Source organism: Rissa tridactyla, chromosome 1 (assembly GCF_028500815.1).
Source record: "Rissa tridactyla isolate bRisTri1 chromosome 1, bRisTri1.patW.cur.20221130, whole genome shotgun sequence".
Taxonomy (NCBI): Eukaryota; Metazoa; Chordata; class Aves; order Charadriiformes; family Laridae; genus Rissa; species Rissa tridactyla.
Window position 1 is genome coordinate 89,690,078 of NC_071466.1, and position 27,871 is coordinate 89,717,948.

General features: G+C 41.6%; 1 protein-coding gene across 11 annotated transcripts; it reads right to left on the reverse strand.

The window, feature by feature from the left end:
* Positions 1 to 1,139: 1,139 nt before the first annotated feature.
* Positions 1,140 to 26,131, reverse strand: ACOT9 (acyl-CoA thioesterase 9). 11 transcript variants are annotated; one of them, XM_054189186.1, is made up of 16 exons: positions 25,968 to 26,131; positions 24,465 to 24,556; positions 22,377 to 22,403; positions 19,385 to 19,430; positions 15,569 to 15,739; positions 15,446 to 15,483; positions 12,623 to 12,706; positions 11,923 to 12,026; positions 10,747 to 10,820; positions 8,634 to 8,701; positions 7,553 to 7,664; positions 6,326 to 6,416; positions 5,780 to 5,865; positions 4,884 to 4,971; positions 4,545 to 4,695; positions 1,140 to 4,299 (listed from the first exon to the last, which is right to left on the reverse strand). In XM_054189186.1, the coding sequence occupies exons 1-16, from the start codon at positions 25,979 to 25,981 to the stop codon at positions 4,241 to 4,243; spliced, it is 1,305 nt and encodes a 434-aa protein (XP_054045161.1). In that variant the 5' UTR covers positions 25,982 to 26,131; the 3' UTR covers positions 1,140 to 4,240. The 11 variants fall into 11 exon arrangements, with proteins under 11 accessions (XP_054045161.1, XP_054045163.1, XP_054045168.1 ...); XM_054189188.1 differs by lacking the exon at positions 25,968 to 26,131 and adding an exon at positions 25,500 to 25,610; XM_054189193.1 differs by lacking the exons at positions 22,377 to 22,403; positions 25,968 to 26,131 and adding exons at positions 16,142 to 16,285; positions 20,837 to 21,000.
* Positions 26,132 to 27,871: the final 1,740 nt, after the last annotated feature.

Consider the following 27,871-nt stretch of genomic DNA (forward strand, 5'->3'; position numbering starts at 1 on the left):
GTATTCACGGGCCTCTCTCGGAAACACGTGAAACGCAGGTGCACGGAGCTGACATCGTGAACTCATCTTTTCAAAAGAAAAAGCAAAGAGCTCCTGCAAAGCAAGTAACTACTAGCAATAAGAAACTGCCTTCAGCTTCCACTGCTGATTTGGGCAAGTCTCTCACATGCCCCAATTGCTCTCTCAGCAGCTGAAGAGATGCTTTATACACCAGTGAGGTCTGCAGGTGAAAGCCACCTCTGCAAGCAGAAGGGACCTTGCTGGGGTAGGAACTGTTGTGACAACTACACCACCGCTGCCTCTGGGCCCGGTACTCCAGCAAGCCAGCCTCACGGAACAACACCCGCAGATGCTGCCCCGCCACCCCCAGATGCTCTGAGAAAGTTCTTCCTCCCCAGGCAGCCAGCCCTGCCTCTTCTGCGGTGCAGAGCCCTGGCACTAGCCTACTTGCGATGCCAATAAGAAGAAACTTACTTTTAGCGGCATTTATTTCTGGAGACGACCCCCTCATAGGCTCCTCACCAGCCTGTCAAGACACAGAGGGTCTGGAGGATGGGTCCCTACTGCAGGAAGCGACAGTCCTTTCTGAGTGCCCCAAGCACCAGTCCCCAGAGCCATGCTCCCCTCCCTCCAGAAATCTCCCATTTCTGCTACGTAGCAGAAGATAGAAGAGTAAAGAGCAGCCAATGCCCAGGAGTGTCTCCAGCCCTGCAGGAACGAGGATGCCCTGCTGTCAGGGCAAGTGCTCCAGTACATCTTCTATGCAGGTATCGTCATCCAACTACACATTCCACAAAAAGAGACCTCGGTTTCTCTTTCATGAAAGCTGAATACTTACCCTTTTATTTTCCTGTTAGCCAGTGCCCCACCCGTGAAGAAATAATCTCTCCCACACCTAGGTAAAAATGCATTCAGAGGAGGACCAGTGATCAAATAAGTCTGTCACCAGACAAAGGCTGGACTGAACATGCAGTAAAGCCACTTAAGCACGCAGAAAGTATAGAGCGGGTTTCTGAACTAAACCTTCACTCAGAGGCCCACACTGCACCAGCTCCAGCAAGCTTCTTCCCAGAATGCTGTACACCACGACATGGCTGCGAAGGAATCGTGTGTACTTGAAGAAGAACTACCACAAGCTGTTACAATAAGTTTGAGTAAAATTTTAATACTTTTTTTTTTTTTTAAACACAGAAAAATAAAAACATTTAAAACAAAGTGCTTTTTTGGGCACTGAGCTCTGCCAGTCCCACAGAAATCTCCTTTTATATCACCATTTACTACTGAGAGGGTTAGGGCAGGCAATCCAGCTACTACAGACTTCCTCACTGTATTCCAAGACACAACGGGCACAGAAACATTTACTTCCCACTATGGAGCCACAGCCAATTACACAGATAGGCTCTCTATAATAAAAAGATTTCATACCAAAACCTTTAGGCTTGTGTGGTAACAGTCACTTACAGCAGTGACAGGTTGGTCATTAAGCTACAATATAAACTCAACATTAATTGCTATGTTAAAATATTCTAATTCTGAATGTGAGATCTGAGAACAGTTTTATCTCGCACACAAAGCTATACAGCAATGTGCATAAATAACACCCTTGAAGATACATTTAGCCTATTGTCAGAGAGGGTGACAATTTGGAGTTATCTTCTCAGAGTAAAAAATATGTGAGCACATATTCTGTGTCTTTCTGTTTATTACAATATATATTTTCCAAATTTTACATATGTATATATATACACACACTTTCTGTATGACTGTACATATATTTCTATAACTGCTGTGATTGGGGTACACGATTAAGTTATCATGAACTTTGAAGACACATTAATTCTTCTAAGCATCTTCATTTGTGGGATTTATTTTCTTCACTGTGTCCGGACGTTTTGGTGTCACGCCTTGCTCCCTAATCTGTTACCTCTTTTTCTCCTCTCCAGTCCCTTCCCAAAGGCTGAATTTTAAAATTATGATGAATTCCTAGTTAAATACAGCTGAAAAGGCAGTAGAGGAAGAACTTGGTACTCCTTTAACTTACAAATGTTATACAAAAGCGACCCAGGTAGGACCACTGGGTCAACGATAAAAACCTGGAGATAGTCAGGAGTAAGACATAGTTCTGAAATAGATCCCTCCACTTCCTGCCTTCCTACTTATTTTCTTAATAGCCAACAGCGACCCATTCAGCAAGGGGGAAAGAAGCTGGGGTAGAATTTCAGTTCTTTATTTCTGTGGTCAGTTAAGTATATTCAGCTTCCAAAAAGTTTTAAAAAGGAGAAAACCAGAAAATACAATACATATCCATGGTATCTTAACCGCTAAATAAGAAGATTATAAGATCATACAGCTGGATCAGCAGTGGCGTGTGGCCAAAGAGAGAAAGTCTACGTAAGGAACCAAGACCTTACTGTCACTGCAATGCATTAATCTGATCCAGATCAGGCAACACCCCGGTGCCTCCACTGAAAAGCTAGCTAACTTAGAAACACAGGCAGCCAAATCCTAGAAAGGAAAGGCTGGTTATTGCAATGCTCCCTCTCCTCACATGAATAGCAATCAGCTGTTTGGAGCCGTAAACTTCATGCTGTCCTATCACCAAAGGAAGCTGGTCCTAATCGTGAATTTCTCAAAAAGAAAATTTCAACACGTTGCTTTATTTTATCAACCTGTTTCATGCATCTGAGCCAGTTCTCATAATTTCTACTTGCTGCTTCCTGATTCCAAAATATTTTAAACCTAGCAGAGATGCCAGATTCTCTTGTATATTTTAAGACACCATGTTTCATCCGTTTAACCTACCATTGAGCCTAACCGCTTCTCTTTGGGTGTCCTGATTTGAAGGTACCAAAGCACACCAATTTTGTGCTTGTGACTAATCATCCTCACTGCTAAAAGCTGATGCCTCCCATCCTCTCACCTTCCTAATTTCAGGATGTTGGGCTTTATCTGCCAGATATTGGAGATTATCAAAAGTTTCTCCATGACATTAGAAGCACTTCAGTATCAAGTACTTTCTTCCTGTTATTTATATGCCACAGTTACATCCACCGTGGTGTCCCCTCTGTGCTGGGGAATTACTCTGTCCTTCAGGTAAACTTGACAACTTTTAAAGCTGTGCGATACTCGTATCTCATTATGGTTTACCAAGGAACCGGACAAATAGTCTACCTGAGGATCTTGTCCTCTAGCTGTACCAGCCCTCAGCGAGATAAAAATCCTCCCAGCATTCAGCAGCTGAATTGGGAGCTGCCCCACACAGATTCTCTGGACCCCTAACTCCAAATCAAACATAACCATTACCATTTGAGAAGTATTTTACCTTTTCAGCTCCCAATTCCTAACAAACCAAAAAGTTTTGCTCTACAATGCCATTTCCCAGTCCCATCCAGTCTCACCAATCAGATCTCTACTCTACAAGCCATGAAAAATAATTCACTAAGGAACTCACTTACAGTTATATGCCAAAAAAATGCCAAAGTTAGAAGAAGCTGGCAAGGACTGGCTGCATGCAAACAGAATGCCAGAAGAGACCATCTGGCCATCTCATTTCATTGTAAAAATCAGTTTCCTCCCAAGGGAACATGAAACCATCCAAAACAGAAGCTGTAACAACCTTGTAAAATCCCAGCTGATGGGAAACACCTGCTTTATATTGCACACACACTAGTAACTTCTGAGTTTATGCTGCTGCCCAGATGCATGTGTCCTTGTTAAAAAAAAACAAAAAACAAAAAAACCCACCCTAAACCTAATTTACACAAGAACGTAGGTCAAACGGCTTCGTTTGTGTGCATCTACTTATTGCACCTATTTTTCTGATAGAACCTCTATCCCTTATCAGGGAAACACAAAGAAGATCAACCAAGGGAAAGAAGGCAGATGGTGACAGGATAGCAAAGGTCGTAATGAGATCTCTCAAAGCAGATGAAGAGAAGCTATTTAAAGCTTAAGATGGTATTTTTTTCAGCCTTTTTGCCTAGCATTGGCATGTAAAAGTAGATTTCAACAAATCCTAGTAGCAGAGAATAAAAATCCAAATATATGCAAATACATACATAGCACTAAAAAGGTACTTTTTGTTGTGGGGTTTGGTTTGGGGTGGTGGGGGTTTTTTTGGGGTTGGTTTTTTTTTTTTTTTTTTTTAAGTATTGCAAGCACCTGGCTGTTAGCCATCTCTAGTGACAACTCTCTCCAGGACAGCATGCTGCTACACTGCTGATGCAGCATTCAGTGTGTGTCAGATTTCTTTCATGGTTGCAGCAAAGTGTCGCTTCCCATCTAAATACAGCATGGACTCTGAAATAAGGTGGAGAAAAGAGAGAACCACATTAGTAACTTAGTATCAATGCTGGGCAAATACACAGAATGGTAAGATTAAAAGCAACTGTCATCAAAGCATAAAATAAATGTGGTTTGCCATGAAATCCTGCTAAATTATTCAAATGCCAATAGTTCGCCTATTAAAACCACCAATGTTCCAACAGAAAGCAAGCCATCTAGTCTACAGAGTTATGATGACAACGCATTAATTGGATACTTGCCTCCGTAAGTTTTGGGGACAACCCGTGGGACCTCATTTTCTGATATAAACGTAAAATGGAAGATATTGGTTGTGTGGTGCTCCCTGGTATCTGCATCATAAACCTCACTGTGTACTCGAACCTGGATGTAGTTTTTTTCTGTGTAACAGACCTACGTAGTCAAGATAAGAGTTATATGTCATAATTCATCACTAGCATTGAAAAACTGTAACAGACTTCATTGCACTGTTTAACAAGAAAAGTCATACACTCTCATAATGCACTGCTCATCATCAGCAATTAACAGTGACTACAGCAAAGATAAGTTTTTCTCCTTTTCAAAAAGAAATCAACTCTTACCTGTCCAGAGAGCAGTAATAAGGATCCAACCTCAACTGGCCTCTGAAACATGATATCGTCAACAGACACGATAAAAGGTCTGGAACCCCTGAGCAAGAAAAAAAAAGAAACTTCTTCTCAAGAATAACAAAGGTGTTTGGAGAAATTTAAAATATTTCATTGCCCGCATTTTAATGAAGGGTTACTAGAAAATAGACCTCTCTTAAACACAGGCCACAGGAAGCGCTAAAGAATTATGTCATCACCCATGACAAAAATAACTGGAGTTTACACACATAAAAATACACACTCTCTAAGGACACATTATTGCATCATTATTCTATCTTATGACTTACACTTGCTAGGCAGTCTTCATGCCATCATTGCTTAGGCCTCAGTTTTCCAAGCACTGATATAAAACACTTCACTTTCTATCAGGCTATGCGTGCTCCATTAAACTTATACATAGATCTTTGCTGGGTGATGACCTCAGTCACACTTTCTAAGCATAAGCAGTTACAAGAAGGTGGTCAGAAACCATTCCTATTGAGTACAGAATGAAGATATGCAATATTTATTTGACCGAACGTCTATTTTACATGGTTAGAAAGAAAACAGATCTTCAAAAGTCAATCTCAATAGATTGGCAAGATAAAAGAGAACAGAAAAAGGATGTATTTTCTATCTTGACATGTAATGCTTAAAAACCAAGCTCCAAGGAGCAAGATGCGTATCTCCTTGTAAATGTAACAGATGCTCTAAGTAAAACAATGCTCTGTGCTAATAGTGCAAGATTCTACTAGACACCTAGGTCTTTTCTGCTCAGATTGTCATTAGGTTGGTTAGCCTGGCTTCCCAACCTATGTATATGTGCACAGTGCTCTGGATTATATAAGTAGGATAGGTCTACAACTCACCCATAGCTGCAAGCAGTTGCCCATCCTAGTTCAAATGCTTTTCTCATGAGAAAACCCCCAAAGATCCTGTTGAAGATGTTCCGTTCCTGTATGTAGAAACAAAAATCAAGCTGCTATGTTACATATATTCTTTTCAAAGCATGGTATTGAAGTCTGCACTTCAGTTCACAGTATTTAACGGCACTCCCAGCATCTGAATGCATAAAAAGCGCTACTGAAATATATGTGCAAAAGTTCAAATGGCTGAGGCAACTTTACTTAATAGGAGCTCATCTGACTCATTTGACAACATAAGATAAAAACTCAAAATTCATCAACAACCAGAAGCCCAACTTAAACACTTTGCAAAGGAATTTCTTTGCACAAAATGAATAGTCTAGTAAGAAAACAAGGTAATTAAAAATCTTCTGTTTTGCAGTGGCAATCCATACAGATAATAGAAAAATGGTGAAAGAAACTAAGATCTAAATACATTGCAAAGACTGCAGAGCCAAAACAAAATAATGGATAACTGTTTCTGTAATTCATTAATATTTTTCAAAATACCTGAGGATGGCAAATCTGTAGACCTTTTAGCTTTGCATCTTCCATCCACACCGAATTGGGTGGTAATTTACGACTCCGGAAACTTACTGTCCTTTGGAAGAGACAATAAACTTTATAGCCTACATTAACAGAATTCCGCAAGTCAAAAATGCACAAATAGCAAATACAGACAAACACTACAAAGAAAACCCAAACAAACAAACAAAATAAACCACCAAAAAACAGAAATGCTATGACTAAAAGCCGTTCTAACTGACCTTGAAGCCTTATCTAAAGTGATACTTTGATTTGTTACTGCAATAAGCCTACACTCCTAATCTTTCAAAAACTTCTGCTAATGTTCAAGCTTATGTGAATGAAAAAACTCAAGAAAGGTACATGAAAGAAAAGATAAATCACAACCACAAAGCACACACTTTGCCAGAAAAGCCTTACTCTGGTTTTTAAGTCATAAGATGAATTGAAAGCACACAATGAGTTAACAGAGTAATTCAACATCAAACATGCAGACAGTCTGAGGTTTTTAAATCCAGACAGAAGATGTACAAAGTAAATCTGCTAATTTTAAGGGAAGGTATGTCTCACTTTGGTAAACAGCTTTGAAAACAACAATTATGTAATGTTAGTAAGTTCAAGAAATTATACATTATCCTCAAATCCAACATTGCACTAATGTCATTGTTCTATCACCAGCGGCACTGGAAAATTTCGCACGAATCTCAAGTATAAGGGAAGTACACCAACACTAGTCTCCCTCGAATAATGTTGTCAGATATTATATTTAAAACAAACTGCAAGAATACGTGGTCAAAATATGGCCAATCCCTGCCCTCACAGGTTTTTTTTCCAAGATATCATGGCAGAAAACTCTTAGACTGTGCAAGTCACATGGCTGCAAAACCATTCCCTTATTTGGCTAAACATCATTAACCTTTTTCCTCAAGATTACTCATAACAGCTTGCTCAAAAGCTCTTTGTACTAACTCTGTCACTTTTACCACACCTAATGCTCTTGAATGACAGAGGACTCTTTTAAGAGGTGTAGACACCATATTACATTTTGTACCTGTGTTTCAAATAAAACGGCCCAGAGTTTAAATCGTAAAACGGGAAAAGAAAAAGCATGCATTTATTCCAGACTACCCTCTTACAAGCAACCACTCAAAAGGCCCACTACTTTTCCCTCTCTTAAGACTTCAGTACTCCTCCCCCCTCCCCCCTTCTTGCCTTGTGTCCAATGTATTAAGGAATATGTCATGAACAATGTTTCTTTCTTCTGCAGTGGGAGCCATTTTCAGTAAGGAGGCAGTACTGAAATCAATCCTCTTCAGCTTGTTCGCTAAACATTAAAAAAAAATATTCATATTTGAGTTCAAAGGAAAAAAAAAAACATTTGGCTTGGCTCTGGAGATTTTAACCTAGAATCAGCTGTCTCTTTCCTTTTTTCTTTCCCCCCCGTAAGTTAAAAGCTGTAACTTCAGAGCTCCATAGATTCAAAGAGAAATTTGGCTTTTAGAACTGACTGCATGAAAGAAAAAATAAAGCAGAAGTTCACTGTTACCTCACCAATGTGATGAGGATCTTTTATACATACACTGTGATACCCATCCAACCACCTCTCCTACAGAAAACTTAAGTACTCCCCTCAAAGTACACAAAAACGTATCAAACAAGAAACCCTACAGAACAAGCAATCTTCTTCAGGTTTTGCCAATAGTACAAAGATGTAAATTTATGATAGAATTCATTACCATATGCCACAATGATTGAAATTTTAGTTTAAAATACCTCCTGTTCAGTTTATTCAGTCTTTAAAGTTTCTCTAATTCTCTGCTTTAAAATTCCAGCTTGAAACAAAAAAAGATGGAGATACACACTCCTTCCCCTGCTCTCCCCCTTTCTTTTTCTCAGTTTCTTTCCAAAAAAGAACATGGGCGCCCAGATGGGGAAGGAGCTGTGATGCACCCAGCAGACCCGCCATGGGGGCAATCAATCAGCCAGAACATTAGGAAAGCCTGTGTGCCGCGCTCAGATCTGAAGTGGAGCAAGCATCTTGGAAATGGAGAAGTCACGGAGGGGTGCAGAGCACATCAGAAGTACCCTTGCGTGTCAGTTTAGCCAAAGCATTTCCAAGAATGTGATATAGCAGGCTTTTAAACTCTCTTACACTACTGACACGAGACAGAATAAAAATCTGATTTTAAACAAATTAGGAGCATTTCTAAGCAGAACTTCTGAAGTCTACTTCCTTCCAGCTACTAAGTTGAACCTGAGGCAGATGCGCATACTACCAGGAAGTACGACATACATTCCCCTTGCTTGAAGATTTCTTCTTCCTCAGGGGTCTCAGGAACGAGTGGATTAACAAATGCTGGCCTACAGACAGGAATTTTTTTTTAAGTTACAAACATTGTAAGAATTTGTCCTGTGAATACATTATAACATGTCTTCCATGTTTGCTTACATACACATTACAAGATGAAAAGACATACACTTCGGGTTATGTGGCAGCTGCCAAGAGAATATCATATTAGCTTTGACTCTGAAGAGGCAATTAAGTGATCCAACCACTATCCAGTATAATTGAGAAAGAGTAAGGAATGCATCTATGCTTCTTAAAGAGTTAAAACTGTACCCATAGTTTATAATGAAGATTATTCAAGCAGAAAGCTGCTTAGAAACTCAGTAAATGAAGATGCGATGATCTAGGATAGTCTAAGAGAGATACATAAAACTTGAACAGTATCATCCCTCCTGGAATAGAAAGAGCACAGTGCCATAGCTAGCAAGTGTTCTTATAATCTACACGTTCCCATGACACCCTTATCAACAGCCAAAAGCTGTTTACCACATGTACCACTTATCACAGATGATATGAGGCCCTCAAGTACAAATTTGTATGTTTATTTTACTGCACAAGTAAGTTTACTCTAACCTGATTATGTAACACTTAATTATTTCTTTTCACAAGGCAAGGCAAATGCTTCATTTTCAAGAGCCATTCTTCCCCATAATTTCCAAGTATTATTTTTCCAATTATTATTTTTGCTGAACAGTTCACCTCTATCCCAAGCCTTTACTTGGGCTGGTGACAAGAGGCACGGAGAGAGTACCTTTCACTTGGAACAAACTGCTCTTTCCTGGTTTGCTAAAGCTCTGAATTTTGGAGACACACCAGCTCCTGCACTGCAGAGTTCATTCTCCCTCTCCTCAGCCCAGGATACATCTACATCAGGTCTCCTGCCCAAGCCCCGAGCTGCTGAGATGCGAGTTTGCTATGATCCAAAAGCCACACAACCATGTTTCTGTGGCACTTTAACCAACCTAACATACCCTGTACCTCTCTATAACATTTTCACATCACATAGAATAAATACTATGCTTATACGGACACAATGCTTCCCAAAACACAGCTAGCTTGTGGCCAGCTGGCTTGAAGAACAGCCACTGAAGTTTGTATCTATCTGCACAAGTCCATACAGGCTTGTCCTCAGTCAATCTGCCAGTGTATAATTACAACAGATTTGACGTAGTTCTTTTGCAAAGTAAGTCCTTAAAATGAGAACCATAAATACAAGTGCTTTTTTTTAATGTATGGTATGTTAAAGGGTTCTAAAAAAATATCTAGATCTGAAGGAAACGAACCTAATAACTACTTATAATATAATCAGGACTAAATAATTATGTCAAGCAAAACCCCTTCATTGAACATATCCCTCTTCATGAAATACAGGCAATTACTTAAACTAGTTAGAAATAGAAAATTGTTTATTACTTTTGCAGGTTATACAAGAAAGATGTAAGACATACAAATGTTTTTTTTCTAGGGCTGGAGTCATATAAACCAAAACTGAAACTGAGCAGCCTGTTGGTTTAATGACTAAGGAAGTACAGAGAGAGTGAAATCAAAAAAATAAGAAACTTAATTTTGTTTTAGTTCTCTGAAAATACTTATCAGTTCCACATCACTTTCTTAACCAAGTTTTAGGCTGAGTTATTTGGATGACACCTATCACGTGTCTATTAGGGAATTAATGGTACTATTCACTCAAAGGCTATTTAACCATTGAGACTCAACCTTTTAATTTTTTTTAGGGCAAGAAAGCAATTAATTCTAACAACTACTGTAGCATGCAGGTGGGTTTTTAGCCAACTCATTCACCTCCATGTTCATCAGGCCAGTCAAACACAGGGAAAATCTCTTAAAGGAAAAGGTTAGAACCCAAGACTAACAGTAATTCCCAGTATCATCTGACTGCTGAAATCAATGCTCTGAAGCTTGCTCCAAGAAAGTAACACTTGCCAGCAGAAAACGACGACTATGTGACTTATTTATCACCTACACTGTATGGTTTCTACACATGTTCACTATTTTTACCATAGCAGGAGTCTGAAGACTATTTTCCTGTCCTACAAATTACCTTTTATTTTCTGGATCCCGGGCCACCATGACAAAGGTTGCATCTAACACAGGGCTGTAATCACCATCATGTAGCTAAGAGAGACAGGAAACAGTTATATTTTTAAACTCTAAAACTGTAAAATGTGCTTAGCAAGCTATTCAGTTGACATCAACTATGCAATCACACTGTTAAGGTTGCTTACTTTCACTTTCTGTCATCCCTTCTAAGATCTCTCACAATTGGTCAAAGAAGGAAATAACACAAACTCAAACTCTAGTTTCAGGAACTCTGCAATGTAAACAGTAAGCATGGAATGCTTATTAACTACCAGTTTCAGCTGGGGGGTGAGAGGAAACTGACACAGGCATTGCAAAAGGACCCACTTACCCTTTATTCTGAGAAACTCCAAAACACCAATTTGTTGTCAAAACCAAATTGCTGCTAAAGCCAGCACCAGGAGGAGTTCAGACAACAAAGGTGTAACATTATCTTCTACATCAGAGACCTTACTTAAGGAGACAAACCAAATCAAAAAATATTTACCTATCTGAATTATAGCTACTAATACCACTTAGGCACTTATAGCATACCTTTATTACTCTAAATAATTAAATTACTGAATTAATGTTTCAATTAACTAAATCAACTGACATTAAACATTCAATACAAACACTAAGGAATTTTAAATTGAATTATTAATATTCCTTCTGCTTCCTGCACAGCATAGCCTGGTTACACCCTTCACTTAATTTATTTTCTATTATTTAGTATTTAATAACTCATTACAATAATTATTACACATAGCAGATAAGATGAACACAAGAGAGAAAATTTAATCCTGAATCTGAATACCAATATTAAAAATTATAAAACTATAAAATGCATAGATAAAAAGAAAAATAAAGTTTTTCAAAAGCAGGGAGAAACTTCTTTAAGAAAATACAGAACACAGACACCTATTTTTTTCTGTAGAAGTACCGTGTTCCGGTTTAATTACAAAATGCTGGACTTGGCAGAAAGATGAGCAACAGAGGATCTTGCTGCAGCTACACTACTGGAAGTCATCTTGGTCTTGAAACACTAGGGCAATTCCAAGCCCTTCAAAACCAGTTATTCCAGAGAATATAATTTAGACTGATAATGTCATCATCCAGAATTCACCTGAAGCACCTCATGACTGTCACAGGAACTAACCTGCAGCATGTGCATCTTCACTTCCATTGAGGTCCTTCCAACCCAAGAAACATTGCCTGTGAATTTGATGTCACAGTCTGGATATATAATCTTCTTGCACAAATCTGCAAGACAAACATTAGAGGTTACTGGAGACATCTAATATTAGAAAGACTGGATTCTCTAAGACCTTTTTCTGTTCTGTAAGTGGCAACACACACAAAGACAACCCACAAAAGACAGCTGTTGCAACAGACAACACTGCCATCCTGCAGTTTCTACCTTATCAGACTTCTAAAGCCAGAACAGGAGGAGGAGGAGGCAGGCACACAAGTGGCAGATGGATGGCAGAGCCACAGAGGTGTTTAGTAGAACATGTGACATAAGCAAGGTCCAGCTCCACCAGAACAAACACTGTCCAATAATGAAGCTGAGAAACTCACATGACGAAATAAAACCAAACGCAGAAGTGCAGGAAGCATGAAAGTAGTATTTTGCAATGAATGGAAATGCAAAATGCTGAAAAGCATCTACAAAAGCCTCTTCCCTTCCCCCTTCAACAAAAGCCACAGTAATCACAGTTCAAAGCCAAAACAAGATGAAGTGAACTAAACAGGAGAGGGAAGCAGATATCCTCCATAACAACCATGGGAAGGCAGTAACTGCTGAAAGAGTAAGACAAACAGATGAAACCATTTCTACTGATCAAATTTCCACTTACTGATTTTATCCACCAGAGCTGTAACTATTGATAATGGAGACCTTGGCTGCATTTCCTGCTTGGTGTGAGTGTAGCAAATTAGAACTGTGGAGACATGAAAAGTGGGAGTCAGCTCTCAGTTGTCCTATAGTTTAACAAAAAAAATAGTGGAGCAGATCAAAGCCATCTTTGTGAAGCATGAGAAGTAACTACAAAACTAAAGTATCCTATTGTAGGAGTGCACACAAATTCCACATTTTCATGTATGTAACTCATAGGATTCCTATGAAGAAAACAGTGACTGGACAGCTATCTCAGCTATAAGCATGTTTACTTACCACAAAGAGAAATTTAGCTGAGCACTTTCATAGAATCATAGAACGTGTTGGGTTGGAAGGAACCTTTAAAGGCCATCTAGTCCAACCCCCTGCAGTAAGCAGGGACATCGTCAACTAGATCATGTTGCTCAGTGCCTCATCAAGCCTGGCCTTGAATGTCTCCAGGGATGGGGCCTCCACCACCTCTGGGCAACCTGTTCCAGTGTCTCACCACCCTCATTATAAAGAACTTCATCTTAATGTCTAATCTAAATCTGCCTTGCTCCAGTTTATAACCATTGCCCCTCGTCCTATCGCTACATGCCCTTGCAAACAGCCCCTCCACAGCTTTCCTGTAGGCCCCCTTCAGGTGCTGAAGGGCTGCTATAAGGTCTCCTCGGAGCCTTCTCTTCTCCAGGCTGAACAACCCCAGCTCTTCCAGCATTCTTCATAAGGAGAGGTGCTCCAGCCCTTGGATCATCTTCGTGTCCCTCCTCTGAACCCGCTCCAACAGGTCCATGTCCTTCTTGTGCTGAGGGTTCCAGAGCTGGACACAGTACTCCGGGGGCGGGGGTCTCACGAGAGCAGAGTAGAGGGGGAGAATCACCTCTCTGGATCTGCTGGCCACGGTTCTTTTGATGCAACCCAGGATGCGATTGGCCTTCTGGGCTGGACTTTAAATCAACCCATTGCTTCTCTACTTTGAATACCACTTAATCTATTCCCTTTACCCCTGCATCCCACCGTCTCAGATCCTTTCTGCCTCCTGTTTTGATTTCATGCAGGTTGTCCAAGGACACATGCTATCTGGGGACTTATTTTCAAACACCAATTCTTTAAAGAGGTACAGATTAGATAAACTGTGCCTTACAGGCATAAAAGCATAGTCAGAGGTATTTATCACACTGTAATTACTACTAGCCAAACCACTATTTAAATTAATTAGCTCTGCTCAGAAGAGCACATTCAAGTAAACAGACTCCAGAGTAACACGAGGCTGCAAAGACCTTTTTTCTAGTACTCAGATGATTTTCACTCAACACAGACTTCCATAATCAAAAGTCTGTACTTAATGAGATAAGAGAGAAGGAATATCTCTGTACTTCCAGGTAATCTAAGACTTTTTTCCCTTAAAATTCCTAAAGTCACAATTCCAAAAGCGGTTATGCCTATCAAGTCATGACATCGATACGATTAGTAAGAGTCTGAATGGGATTTATCAGAATCCTATTGTCAAAGACAAAATACTAGAAGTCAATCAGACCTTTATGCATCACTGGAGGCAGGATGAAACGGTACATTTTCCTGTGAAAACTGCTGACCCACATCCTGAATATTGTGTAATTGGGACAGAATCTCAATTAACCCAAAACAACACATCCCCAGTGGAGCTGACTAAAGCCCTGTATGACTACAAACAAGACAAAGATAGGAAAAACCCAAGATCTTCACAGATTTCCAGGGAAAATAAGCATGGCACAGAATGAAAAATAGGCTCACCTCATCTACCAATGGAGGGTAGCCAATAGTTTCAAGTCTCCTTTTCTAATTCAGGACAGGTACTGAAGCCACTATCTTCCACATCCCAGAAAGAAATATAAATCATCTAGCTATTTTGTGTCTCCTTGATAGACAGGTGACATGCATTCACTTGTTTCTCTGCCTTCCTCAATTTTATTTGTCTGGACCCATAGAATGTTTTTCTTTTCTGCCAAAATACCTGTTCTACTCAGAACTTCCCCTTAATTATTCTTTGTCAAAAACCTCCATCAAAACACTCCCAATCAGCTACAGAACTTTGATGAAGGAGGAGGTCACCTGGTGACACTTTAAGAGACAAGCATCTCCAAGTTTTATTAACAACCTAGCAACTAGTTTATCTGCAAAACAAAAGTCAAAGATCTTGAACTTGTAAAGATCATGAATAAATGTAAATCATGAAAAAAATTAAGAAATCTAACTCAAGAAATAACTGAGTTGTTTTTACTCTTAACATCAATTCGGAGACAGAACCCAAGAATTTATACCAAGTGTTTTTCATTTGTTCTCAATGGATACATTCCGTCCTTTCCCCCTACATGCTCTTCTCCCCAAGGAGAAGATCAAAATATTTGCCACTTACTATCTGTTGGGTTTTGTGTGTTGTTTTGTGGAGGTTATTTTAAGAGAAAAATCGTATGTTTTAATTTGAAGTAGTACTCTCGGCAAATTTTCTCTGATTTAACACTCAATGCAGATTCATAACCTAGGATCGTTTCTCAGTGAATTATTCTTGTAGCTGGTCCTTTACAAAATTGGCAGAGGCAAGACGCTGAAGCTGAGCAATTCTGCTTCTGTCTGTTCTTTATCACCCTTTTTTCTCTTTCAGCATCAGTATCTTTTCTTTTTTTCCTTCCCCTTCGAGATACTGTATTGATGTGATTCCCTCTCTGAGGTCACACTGTATTATACCAAACAGCACTCAACAGTACTCAAACTCACTTGTCTGCATTACTTGTGCATACTTTACAAGAGCATAGATACATACCTCCTAAACTGTCAAGATCTTCAAGTATCCTTCCAAACCTGTAAGATACAGTGGAGGGTGATAATTAACTACCAGCATTCACAGTAAATGAAAGTTAACACTTTCCTGTATGTGCTTTGTTACCTTACACTGTTGTGTACATTCAGATACTTTTCTCTTATTTCAGGTTGACTTCCTAGAGGCAGAATAACTTCCAAGTAGCTATCTTTCATTCTCCTAGGAGGGAGATCTTCCTGCCGTTTTGCCAGTAAAGTATGGAGAGCTTTTCTTTCTTGCATTGCTTGCACATGATCCCTGGGAAGAAAAAAAAAAACCACTATGTCTGGAGCATGACAACAGAACTGCAACCCCAGCTAAAAGATGTCACACTGAAGATCATCAAAATGAAAATAAAAAAGCAGTAAAAACAGCAAGACACAGTAAGCGTGCCTTGAAAAGAAAGTTAAATGCACGCAATCTAAGCAAGGCTACTGCAGAAAAGTTTTAAACAGTTTTGTGTACGTGTGGCAAGCACATACTTTGCACTAAAGAGATGAACAACATTTATCTAATTCTGAATGCTACCAAAATTCTTGAAAAGAACAAATCAGACATAATGTAACACATGAGGTTTTGTGCATATTCGTGTCTTCCATAGCTACTTATATCACAACTCTTTCTGCAGTGCCAATTTTAAAGGACTGACTATATACTTACAATCTCTCCCAAGAAGGAAAACGGATGTATGGTGCTGGCTAGCAATGACAACAGAGAGAACTAATCTGCTAGGACTTGTTATCATCCACAGGTGATTTCTCCCTTTACAGCATCAGTTCATGCAGCATACACTAGATCAGCAAACTAAAAGAAAGGGAAGATGAATCTATTTCCCCCCTCTCTTCCTACCTGGTTGTCTTATGACTATACAGGAAAATTATGGAAAGAAACAAAACAGAAAAGGGAGCACTACCCCTTCAGAGCTGCTTTTCCAGCACCACCAAGTCAGAGGGGTTGCAACTCTCACAAGGGAGTAAGGGCCAACTTATTGTCACTTTTTTTTCCTGATCTACCATGTTGGTTCCTCCCACAAATATCTCCAAGACAGAACAACCCTGCCAAAGGTTTGCTCTTACTTGTTCCTGCGAAGTTTCCTCTCCTGAAAAGCACAACCTGACTGAACAAAGCAACTAGTTTGTAACATCCCTAAAATCAATAACAAAGCATTAAAAACCTAAGGGTTAAACATGCAGCAGTTTCAGTATAAAGACAAAGAGTATGCAAAACTATGAATCCATTTCATAGAGCAAGACAAGGCATAAAACACTAAGTAACCAAACTTAATTTTAAATTTGTGGATATGTGCCATTCATCCAGTATTGCATGCGGCATTGCTGAGATACAAGTGCTGTTGTGTTTAACAAAACCAATTAAAAAAAAAAAAGAAAGAAAGAAAACAACAGAAAGAACCTTTTCACCAAAAAGAAAATTTAAGTTTTGACTTCGGATGAATTATGGGCATTAGCCATTTAAGATGAAGGCTTTCTTGGCTTGAGTTTTATTTTTGGGAGAGGAGAGGTACAAAGCAGTCATGGTTCAACACATTTATATTCCCTCTCCTCTGTTTAATAATTTTGGGGGAAATATGCATAACCCATGATCAAAGAGAGCAAAAGTCTAGCAGAAAATTTCAGTTAGTTGTTTGTTTGTTTTAAATATGAGGTATGGTTTACCTCATCTAGGCAACATGACTACTGCAGAGTTCAGAGAAAATAGAAAGATAACAACTCCTCCAGAGGATTAATGTTTGAAGTTATGCCACTGCATCAAAATAGAATATATACTAGATGAGTAAGGAAAGACGCAATGCCCAAGATAATGCACCTTTATGCATTTTAAAAGATTTTTTTTCCAACATCTTTCAGTGAAAGGTTCAAGAGAAATTAATCAGAGAGTAAATCAGAAATTTATCTAAACACACAGAAACCAAACTAAAAATTCAGCTACGTTCTGTTTTCACCAGTCTCATCCTGGCTCCTCTGAGGTCAGCAGCAGAACGCTTCTTGACTTCGGCTTCAGAATGTACTCTTCATTATATGGAAACGTTGGGCTCAAGGTAATAACATTTTTCAACATACAAGTACTGTTACACACTGCAGTACCAGTCATACAGTAACAATACTTAATCCAAATATTAACTAATGCCTGCCCTAAACACTCTCAGAAATGACATTATTTGTTTCTCAAACGGCTACAACTCTACCTAGACTGTAATTCGCAATGAACACATTAGAAGTTTTAATTACACTTGAAGTTCAAAACCAGAATAAATACACAAGCAAAATATTTCTTTCTAATTCAAAATGCCACTGGCCTTTACAAGAGAAATCATGAACCAAAGTTTCCTTTTAGCATAACTAACGGCCAAAGGTGTTCCTCCACCATGCATCTCTTCCCTCTCCCAGCAATGCAGACATATGCATATCAGTCCTCCCCTAGTTCCCATTTTGGGACCCCCATCAAGCTGTTTTCTTATGTTTGTCCTCTTTAGTCATTCTGTGGTCTAACTTGATTAAAGCACTGGCTGTTCAGTCTCCACGTGTATCAACTCTTTGCCGCTCCATTTTAAAAATGGAATCTCAAAGGCTACGTGATCCATGTCCTCCAAACCTCCCCGTATCAAGCCTGTCACTCTCAAGTACTTCCAGCTAAGGGCTCCCTGGCTTTACTTCTTCATGGTGGTTGAATCATATAGTACCCTGCAAATCATTTCTGCTGTATTTTACACAGCACAAGAGACATACCTATCTAAAAAAACCACTGCTGTGGTGATCCTGGCTTCAGTCTGCTCTCTCTACATGGTGGGGACAGTGGGGAAAAAGAAACGTATGGAAGACAAGACTTGACCAGAGCCCTCTCAAAACTCAATCCTCAGATGGTATTTCCATACGCGTACTTCCTCCACAGCCATTCTGGGCTGCAGGAAAGGTTTTTTTTTAAAAAAATCAATTTCTAGAGCCCTTTTCAGCTGACCTACCAAAAATTTCAAGCCCCCTCACACTTACATACTAATATTACTATGCACAAATCAGCTTCCCAGATTCAGGCATTTTCTTTAGCATGCCCATAATCTGTTTAGACAAACCTAATCAGAAGGCCTGGACGCATCAGACACTCCACTCTGACAAGCCTCTCCCTTTCCCCATCAGTGCACAGTGTGAAATAAGAGCTCAGCAAACACAGCCATAAGAAAATCAACAATCAATACAATAAATATGAGACCAACCAAAGGGCAATATGTAATTTCCCCAGACTGCTATACTGACTTATTCAGAATTGTTAACAGTAGAGGATTATAGTCAACTCTGGCTTATTGAATGTAATGGAGGGGGAGGAAGGAAACCAGCATAAAGCCAAAACATCAATGATTTAAACTGTACATAAATTAATCCAAAATTAAGTTACAGTGGAGAAAAAAAAAATGCCCAAGATGCTCCTGACTAAGGAGACACAGACCTCATGCTGACAATTTTCCGAAGTGACATGGGTGCTACCAGGCCACCCATAATGCAGCCTGCTTCATGTTGAACCAGCTCAGCTGCCTCTGAATCCAGTGCAGGACAAATCCACCATGCAGGTAATCCACCAACAGATGAATCAAGAGGTAACAGCAACATAACATTTTCAGTCAGACTCTAGCTCTTAAACTTCCATCAGATACAAAGCTAATGTGAGATTCTTGGAAGCATCGAGATCACGCATTTCTTTCCTTTGGTGATAAAGATCTTCTGCCAGAGAAACCTAAGAAGTTTGTGATCCACAAAGTAATAATTCAGAAACCTTGTTTGCATTAGTTTTCAGCTGGATCTTTTTGTCTTCCCCAGTCAGCAAGCTAACATCACTACCTCAACCTCGAGTTCTCTCTGCATTTCACAAATAAAGTAAATTTAATGTACACTGTACCTCCAGTTGGTAGATGCTCCCACTATATCCCTCAATCTGCTCCGCACTGAAAAAAACAAAAAAATCAAAGCAAATCAAGCTTAGTTCTGCACGTGATGAATGTGAGGTTGCCTGGTGCTACGAGGCACAATCCTCATCCCAGAACAGGAAAATTAAGCAAATTCATGCAAATAGCAGCCTAGAAAGAAAAGTTTGGCCAAATTCACTGATGCTGTTAGTAGGCATATCACAATAATGGGTTGAGTAACATGATTCCGTAGCTTATTATGTACAGCCAACAAAGACTGCATCTTGAGTGTTTGTTAATGCAATCAAGCACCTGCAACGCTAATTAACAACTGAAAAAAACATCAGATCAAGATCAGATTGAGGAATTTTGATGTGAAAATATTTCAGCCTAAACATAAACAAACTGTTGAGATAACACAGACCAGAAAATCATAAAAGAACATAAAAAGGAATGGTACAGCTCGGAGAGAGGGAATGAAGAGAATACTTTTTAATTAGTCCCACCCATGAAGGCAGGTAATGTCAGCAGACTGGCTGCTGCCTGCAGGGTTTGATAGCCTAAATTATTAGCAGCCTCTAAGAACACTGTTAAGACACTGAGGACAGTCCTATAAAATAGCTTCCAGCACTATTTGCACTATCAGAGTTAATGCCAGTTCTGCACAAGTTTTTCCTAAATTTCAAGAATAAGCTGCAAAAGCAGTTTTTCTGCTCCCTCCTTTGATGAGGCTATTAAATGTGCTAAGGTCCCATCAAATCTGTCAAACTACTCTTTCACTGTTAGTCAGATGAATGTGTGCTATTTGGACACATCTGAAAACAAGCAGCAACACTTCCCACTCTCTCAGAACCGAAGAAAGTTGAGAATTTGTATAGCAGGATTCCTTGCTTATTTACAAAGATTTTTATACAAGTGAGTTCAAATATTAAGACAAAACAGTTAGGGACACATCAAGGAAAGGCTACCAAAAAAAATCCAGAATTTCACAGTGAAACAGAAAAAGGGCTGCTGGTGACCCACGAGCTGATCCGTTATACTTTTAGGTCATTAAACATCATCAGGCTTGGCACTTTTCAAGCTAAATGCCCAGTCAAGAGTATTCACAGTGATCAGCAAGCTGTCCTATGAACCCTGGAGCAAGCAGAGCCTGATTGCCTAGGTAATCACATACCCCTCTCAGTCAGATCCACCTGGCTCTGCCCCCCTCTTCCCTTGAATACGTTCACTTCAGTTTCTGCTGCTTTCCTGCCTAAATCCTCCAAAACTCCACCACCCCTAACGCCCCCTTTCTTATTCCTTCCCCTCCAACAGCCTCAACTCCCATCCCTACACCCCCCCAGCCCGCTTCTATTTTGCCTGCCCTCCAGATAAGCACCAGCTGCAGTTAGCCTAGAGCTACGCGAGGCTGACTGCCGGCCAGCACGTAGATCCCAGTCACTCACCAACTCCCAGCAAACACCATGGTCCATAGCTGACCCCACCACTAGCTCTGGGACCCTAATGAACCTCCGATTCGGAAGCCAATCTTCACAAAGCTTGTGGAAACATGGCTCTCTCTGAGATTTGCGCTCAATCTATTTTAGCTGACATCAAGCAATGAAAGATTCTGGAAGAAAAAGTAGGCAAGAAGATAGGCAGAAAGAGACAAAACCAGATTGCTTAGGCCTCATTTCTTTAGGAAATTAGGCTAAAAACATGATTTGAAATTAGAAGAGTTTCAGTACTTGTTGTAAGAACAAAAAAATTTCAGCAAAAGAAATTGATTGAAAATCTTAGAGGTTTTTTTTTTTGATTCATTTTTTCTTAAGAAGCACTGGGCTTGTTTACAGAATAGGTACTACTTTCCTGTTACTCACACTCCACCTGTGAAGCTGCCATAGCATGCATTTGATAAACACAGTGTTAACAGAAACACCGTTACAGCTTCTAGAACACAAAACCTCTATTTTTCAACAGTGTGCAGACTGTGCTGGGATGGAGGGGGAATAAACAGCACTTTGTTTGAACCAAGTTTATCTTCCTTTTCAACTCTAAAGAGGTAAAAAGCTCTGAAAAAAATCTCGGATCCAAACCTGCAAACATGTATGTACATTATTACTCCCATTTAATACTTCTGATTTCAATTTTAGGCATACAAGTAAACATTTGCCAAGCTGAGATCACACAATTTTTATTTTAACAATAAAAGGGACAGAGTGTAAAAGTGTTTCTAAATTGTTGCCAAGCTAAACATAGTTTTTCCTCTTTTTTTTTCCCCCGGGAAAACTATATTGCTCTTCTAGATATTAGTTATCTTACAACAGAAATTTAAGTAAGTAATTAAGCATAAAAATCCATAAACTCTTTCTCTTTCTTATTTGGCAAATGTCTTAGATGTGCAAAACTATTACAGCAAATGGGGTTTATCCACCATTATCATGTTGCGTATTTCACAGTATCTCCTAAACTGTGGTAAGTGGATCATTAATGCCAGAGCAGCAGGGTCTGAATTTATTTGCACTGTGCTGTGATGATGGACATGAGGGCTGCTGGACAAGGTCACTGCACTCATTGCTGTCAATGAGATCCATGCTCCCTTGCGCCAGTGCCTCCCCAGGCTGCATCCAGGTTCAGACAGACCACTAGGATGTATTTTACCATCAGTTTTGGTACAGAGCTCGGTTCGGGCTTCACTGAAAAATGCAGAATTCCAGTGTCTGAAATGAAGCTAAGTACTTCAGCAGTTGCTATGCAAGAGATTTTGTATCCCACAAGCCTCTTAGAAATGCGTTACCCAGCACACCACAGTGTGCTGACAGAGTTCTAGTACAACAATATTGCCACAAATAAGATCGGAGCCATTCACTGAAGGCTTTAAGGAAGTCAACAGAGAAGAAGAATAGCATTTCATTCTTCATGAATGCTGAAGTAAGGAAAAAGAATAGCTGAGTAAGTTTAGTGTTATAGCAAATATTAAAATATGTACAGATTACCACAACACACCATTATTCACATGAATGGGTAAGTGTCCTGTGGAGTGGAAAACACAGGTTAGATTAACAATTAAAAGAAACAATGCAAATTCCATCTACTAAGGGGTTACCTGATCATTCTACCTGCTTGAGTACCATTTACACATTACCATTTTAGTAAGCAACTATAGGCAACCTGCCCTTGCCTGATTTACAATCAGTATCTTTGTGTTTTCAATTGAGTTAGTCCTTTCCGTCAAAGCCAGCTTTCCAGTTCCTCTGTCTATTGGGTCCACGTAGTATTTGCTTGTGGTGTAATTCCAATCTGGCTTTCAAACTTGGTGCTACCGTGTACTGTTGACAAGCACTATTAACTTTGGAAAAAACATCTAGAGCATTTTTTAGGAAGCAGGATGAGAGTTATCTCAGAGGAAACTTCCAAAGTCCTGCTTGTTGTAGCATTTGGGAGAACCATGGAAGAAGTGGCCAGCAGGTGGAGGGAGGTGATTCTCCCCCTCTGCTCTGCTCTGGTGAGACCCCACCTGGAGTACTGCGTCCAGCTCTGGAGCCCTCAGCACAGGAAGGACATGGACATGTTGAAGCAGGTCCAGAGGAGGGTCAGAAAAATGGTCAGAGGGCTGGAGCACCTCTCCTGTGAGGACAGGCTGAGAGAGTTGGGGGTTTTCAGCCTGGAGAAGAGAAGGCTCTAGGGAGACACTATTGCATCCTTTCAGTACCCCTTTAGGTACCTTTAGGGGCCTATAAGAAAGCTGGGGACAAACTTTTAGCAGGGCCTGTTGCGACAGGACAAGGGGTAACGGTTTTAAACTAAAAAAGGGTAGATTCAGACTAGAGATAAGGAAGAAACTTTTTACTATAAGGAAGGTGAAACACTGGAAGAGGTTGCCCAGAGAGGTGGTGGATACCCCATCCCTGGAAACATTCAAGGTCAGGTTGGATGGGAATCTGAGCAACCTGATCTAGTTGAAGATGTCCCTGCTCATTGCAGGGGGGGTTGGACAAGATGTCCCTTCCAACCCAAACTATGCTATGATTCCAAGTGAGGGCATTCACAACCAGGACCCAAAGTTGGGAGGTGGCATGTGAAAAGCTAGTAAGTATTTGGTGTTTTGTGAAAGCATGGATACCAAACAAAACGAAACTAGTTTACATGTCAGAAAAAGTTTGTATAACATTATTTAAACATTAACATTTTGTAACCAGATCTCAAATATTTAGTTATTATAGTCCAAAAAATATCAGTATTCCTCATAAACAAATCACAGGCAAAGTCAGGATGGCCTCACCGCTTTACTGTTTTTATTGGCCTTCTAGGTGGTATCATTATGAAATATCCAACTAAAAAAGCAGGGTAATATTTGCAAGTATGCAATATTCTATATCTTTGCTTCTCTCCTTTAACCTCCCAAATTACTATTTATTAACAATAATGAAAAAAGTTCTCTAACAACCAATAACCTTTGTTTTCTCTTTTACTGGATAACCCGGGGTTTCTATTTAGAGAACAGAGGGGAAAAGAAGATCTCAGAAACAAGCAGAACTCCATGATGGAGTTACTCGTACCTGGCTCCTACTCCCCTGTTCTCATTACATGGGATTAGAATGCAAGAAAACTTTTTTTTAAAGCTTCTGTAAAAGGAATTTTCATGAGGCAATGCTGCTGATCTGATTAAAAGATTTCTTCAAGTTTATGAAATGAACAGTACAAACACATTAAAAGTTCTGTAAGACATTATTTACACTCAGTTCCTCTAGTTCTTGGCCATTCTCTCCAGTTGCTGTAGTACCTATCTGTAGACAACTTGAGAAGTAGTCGTCCCTCTATGAAAGACTCACACGCTCTTCTAAGACTAAAGAACCAGATGAGCCCCTCAAACCAGGACAATCTGCAGCTTCCATGGTTATGCATATTTGTTGCCATTAATCCCCAAACACATACAGTGATTTTCTGCTACTTACTAAACACTTACACCATGAGCTAACACTCAAGGGCATGCCCATTAGCCAAACCATATTAACACATGAAGGGCCACCACCTGAAAGAATAAACTCCTTAGAAACATTTCTAAATGTTCCGAAGTACAACCAAGTTTTTTACCTTCAGACATGTCTGGAAGCATTGACGAGCCACTGGTCACAGAAGCGAGTGTCCTAGCCAGAACAGAAGGAAGCTTCCTCATGGTGCACAATCTATAGGCAGAGCAGAAGAATTTAGTGTCATTAAACATGAAAATGACTTAGAATTTATCTTTGGAATGACACTGATTACTTCAGAAACCCCCCTCATTTTTAGTCTGATTTTTAGAACCAGATACAATTAGTACAACAGTTCAAGCCCGCTGAAATTCTAAAGGATACCTGTCCTTATCTGAAAACAGGAAGGAAGAATGGTTCGCTGGTGGTAGCTGTTCTCTTCACTGACTATTCAGATGCCCTGGGACAATCAGCTTAGGCCAAACACCAGCTTTTAGCCTGTAGACGCCCTAATAAAGTCGAAGGCTGCGTGAATCTAGAAAATCATCCATGACCCTAACCATACACTTCTCCTGCACTTGTCTGGTGTGCATGGCAGTGGAAGATGCACCGTCCCCTTCAGCTAAACCTGATCTTCTCCTCCACAGCTTAGCACTGTTGCAACTCAGAACAAGTCTAAAGTGCAGGGTATAACCTGCTTAGCTGTTCAGCAAGAAGGGACAAGCGTGAAATCCTTCAGAGAATGTAAGCCGCCCAACAATTCAGTAAGTCATCAACCGGGTAATATCGAGTGCGGCTCCTCCAGGCAAGCAAAACTGTGGTAACACAAAAATACACAGAGGGTCAGCAGGACTAAAACCCCTCATGACAGTTCACAGCACTGTCCTGACAAGGCACATGGGTTGCCTGTTGCTTAATTTCCTCCAGCTGAGGCAGGTGTTTCCCCTGAAAAAAAGAGGCAAATCCCCAGGCACCAGCAGAGAAGTAGGGCCACGTATACAACTCTATGTATATACTCTTCATGTACATATCTACACATATGTATCATGTACACACAAGCTTCCTTTGCCTGCAAGCATACCAGGATTAGTTAAGAGAGTAAAAGGGGACACACACAAAAAACTCCACCCTGACATGCCAGCAGAGTATCTCATCTTACCAGAGATGACATGAATGGTAATGGTGAAAGCTCTCTAAAACTGGTGCAGCTCCTGCACCCAATTCATGCCTCACAGCACAGCCAGCACCCGACCCCCACGCAGCCCTGCCTGCACCCCCGCAGGGCTTCACCGAGCCCAGTGCCATGCGGAGGCGCCCAGCGAGGCGCCAGCCGCTCCCCACACGGAAGGGCCGGCACCGACAGGGCCGGGCGCCATCGCCCCCAAGCCGCGCTGCCGGAAGTTTTTGGGGTACCACGCCCCGGCATGGACCCGCCGACCACGGGGCCGAGCCCCCCACGGCAGCGGGCGGGCAGGCAGGGCGAGGCTCGGGGCCCGGCACCCCCGGGCAGGGCCCTGGCACGGAGAGGAGGAACCGCCATCTCCTCCCCTCAGGGAGCGGGTCTCCGCCGGCCGTCCGGCCGTCTATCCGACCCCCCACACGGCCCTACTGCCGCTGGCAGCCTTACCGGGTGGCCAGCATGGTGCTCGCCGCGCCGACACCCACAGCAGGAGCGGGACCGTCAGCAGGGCCGCCGCCCGCCCAGCGCCTGCGGGGCCACGCCCGCCGCAGGCATGCGGTCCTCCAGCACCATAGACGCGCGGCTCGCCCGACGCAGAAAGTGCTCCGTGCGCGGCCCTTCCAGTCCCCGGCCGGGGCCGCTCGGGGCCGGCTCCCCACGCCTTTCCCCACCCCCCCGGGGCCCACCGCCCCCAGCCGCTGGGCCCCGGCCGCCCGCCAGGCACCGCGCCCTCCGCATGTTGGGGGGGCCGCCGGGCCCCTTTCCTCCGTCGCTCTCAGGGGCGTACGTTGGGGCCGTTAGCGACCGTTAGGCGCCGGGCGGGTCGCGGCAGAGCGCGCGGGCCCTGCCCAGGACTCCATTTTAATAAATACCGTTATTTTTTTATTTTTTAATATTTGTGTTTTCGCTGTGTCTGGAGGAGGAGCGGGCTCACGGGCGCACAGCCGGGCACTGCCAAGCCCAGATCCCGCCGATCCCCCCCCGGCCCGGGCTGCGAAGCCGGCCCTCGGGGGCGCTCCCCGGGAAGGCGGGCCCAGTCCCCACAGCGCCCTGTGCCGCCGGGGCACGGCATCCCGCTGGGGCACGGCATTCCTCCGGATCATGCTGTCAGCTGTCCCAGACCTCGCACCTCCCCAACAGGTACCCCTGCTGCCTAGCCATCTACTCCCGGCCCTGCTGCCCACGCCGCCGGCCAAACCACGCACCTACCCATTTCTAAAATCGGAACCTATGCCATCAAATACATGGGCCAGCAGCAACCCTCCAGTGTCTGAAGGCAGCCTACAAGAAAGCTGGAGAGGGACTTTTTACAATGGCGTGTAGTGACAGGACGAGGGGTAATGGCTTAAAACTGGAAGAGGGTAGATTTGCATTAGATATCAAGAAGAAATTTTTCACTATGAGGGTGGTGAGGCACTGGAACAGGTTGCCCAGGGAAGTTGTGGATGCCCCATCCCTGGAAGTGTTCAAGGCCAGGCTGGATGGGGCTTTGAGCAGCCTGGTCTAGTGGGAGGTGTCCCTGCCCATGGCAGGGGGGTTGGAACTAGATGATCTTTAAGGTCCCTTCCAACCCCAACCATTCTGTGATTCTATGATAATCCATCATGGTCCCAGAAAACAGTGGAACTATCAATGCAGGTTAATGTCTCTGCAGTTCAACCTACCCGCTCACCATTCCTGAATACATCTCATACAGGATGGTTGTGCCGGTGAACCCATGCCCCTCCAAAACGATCAAGGAGAGATGTGACTGGCATCCTGGGGGCAGGACTAGGAGTGTGAAACAGCATAGACGCTGGAGTTTTAGCAAACAAAATAAGCTTGGCAACAAGTGATTTGCATAAACTAGAACACCCATTACAATCTTCTTTGAAAGCACTGGGAACTAGTCAATGGCTTTTAGCTGATATATTGCCTAGGTGGGAAAGAATTGATGAGAAAAACCACCAACTAATTGTAGACGCATTTGTCATTGCCCAGAATAATGTCTCTCTAGCTCTTGGCTACCTCCAGGCTCAGTTATGGGTGCAATCTACTGTGGCAGCAATGAAGGCGATGAGAGCACCTTGCCACTGAGATTCGAAAGGTAATTTGGGATAATACGACTTAATTCAAAAGGGATTTCCAATCTTGGTGGCATCTAGTTAATTTCACTTGTGACCCCACCAACAGCAAAGCTTTTGTTCTAACAATACACAATACTTTGGTATACACCATATACCCAACCACTGCACTGGGATTAAATCACAATGGGAGTGTCCTCTATCCATTAGAACATAGAGTACAGGTCCAACAAAACGGGAACACATGGCAAACTGTCAATGTTGATGCCTGCGTTTTACGGGAATGAG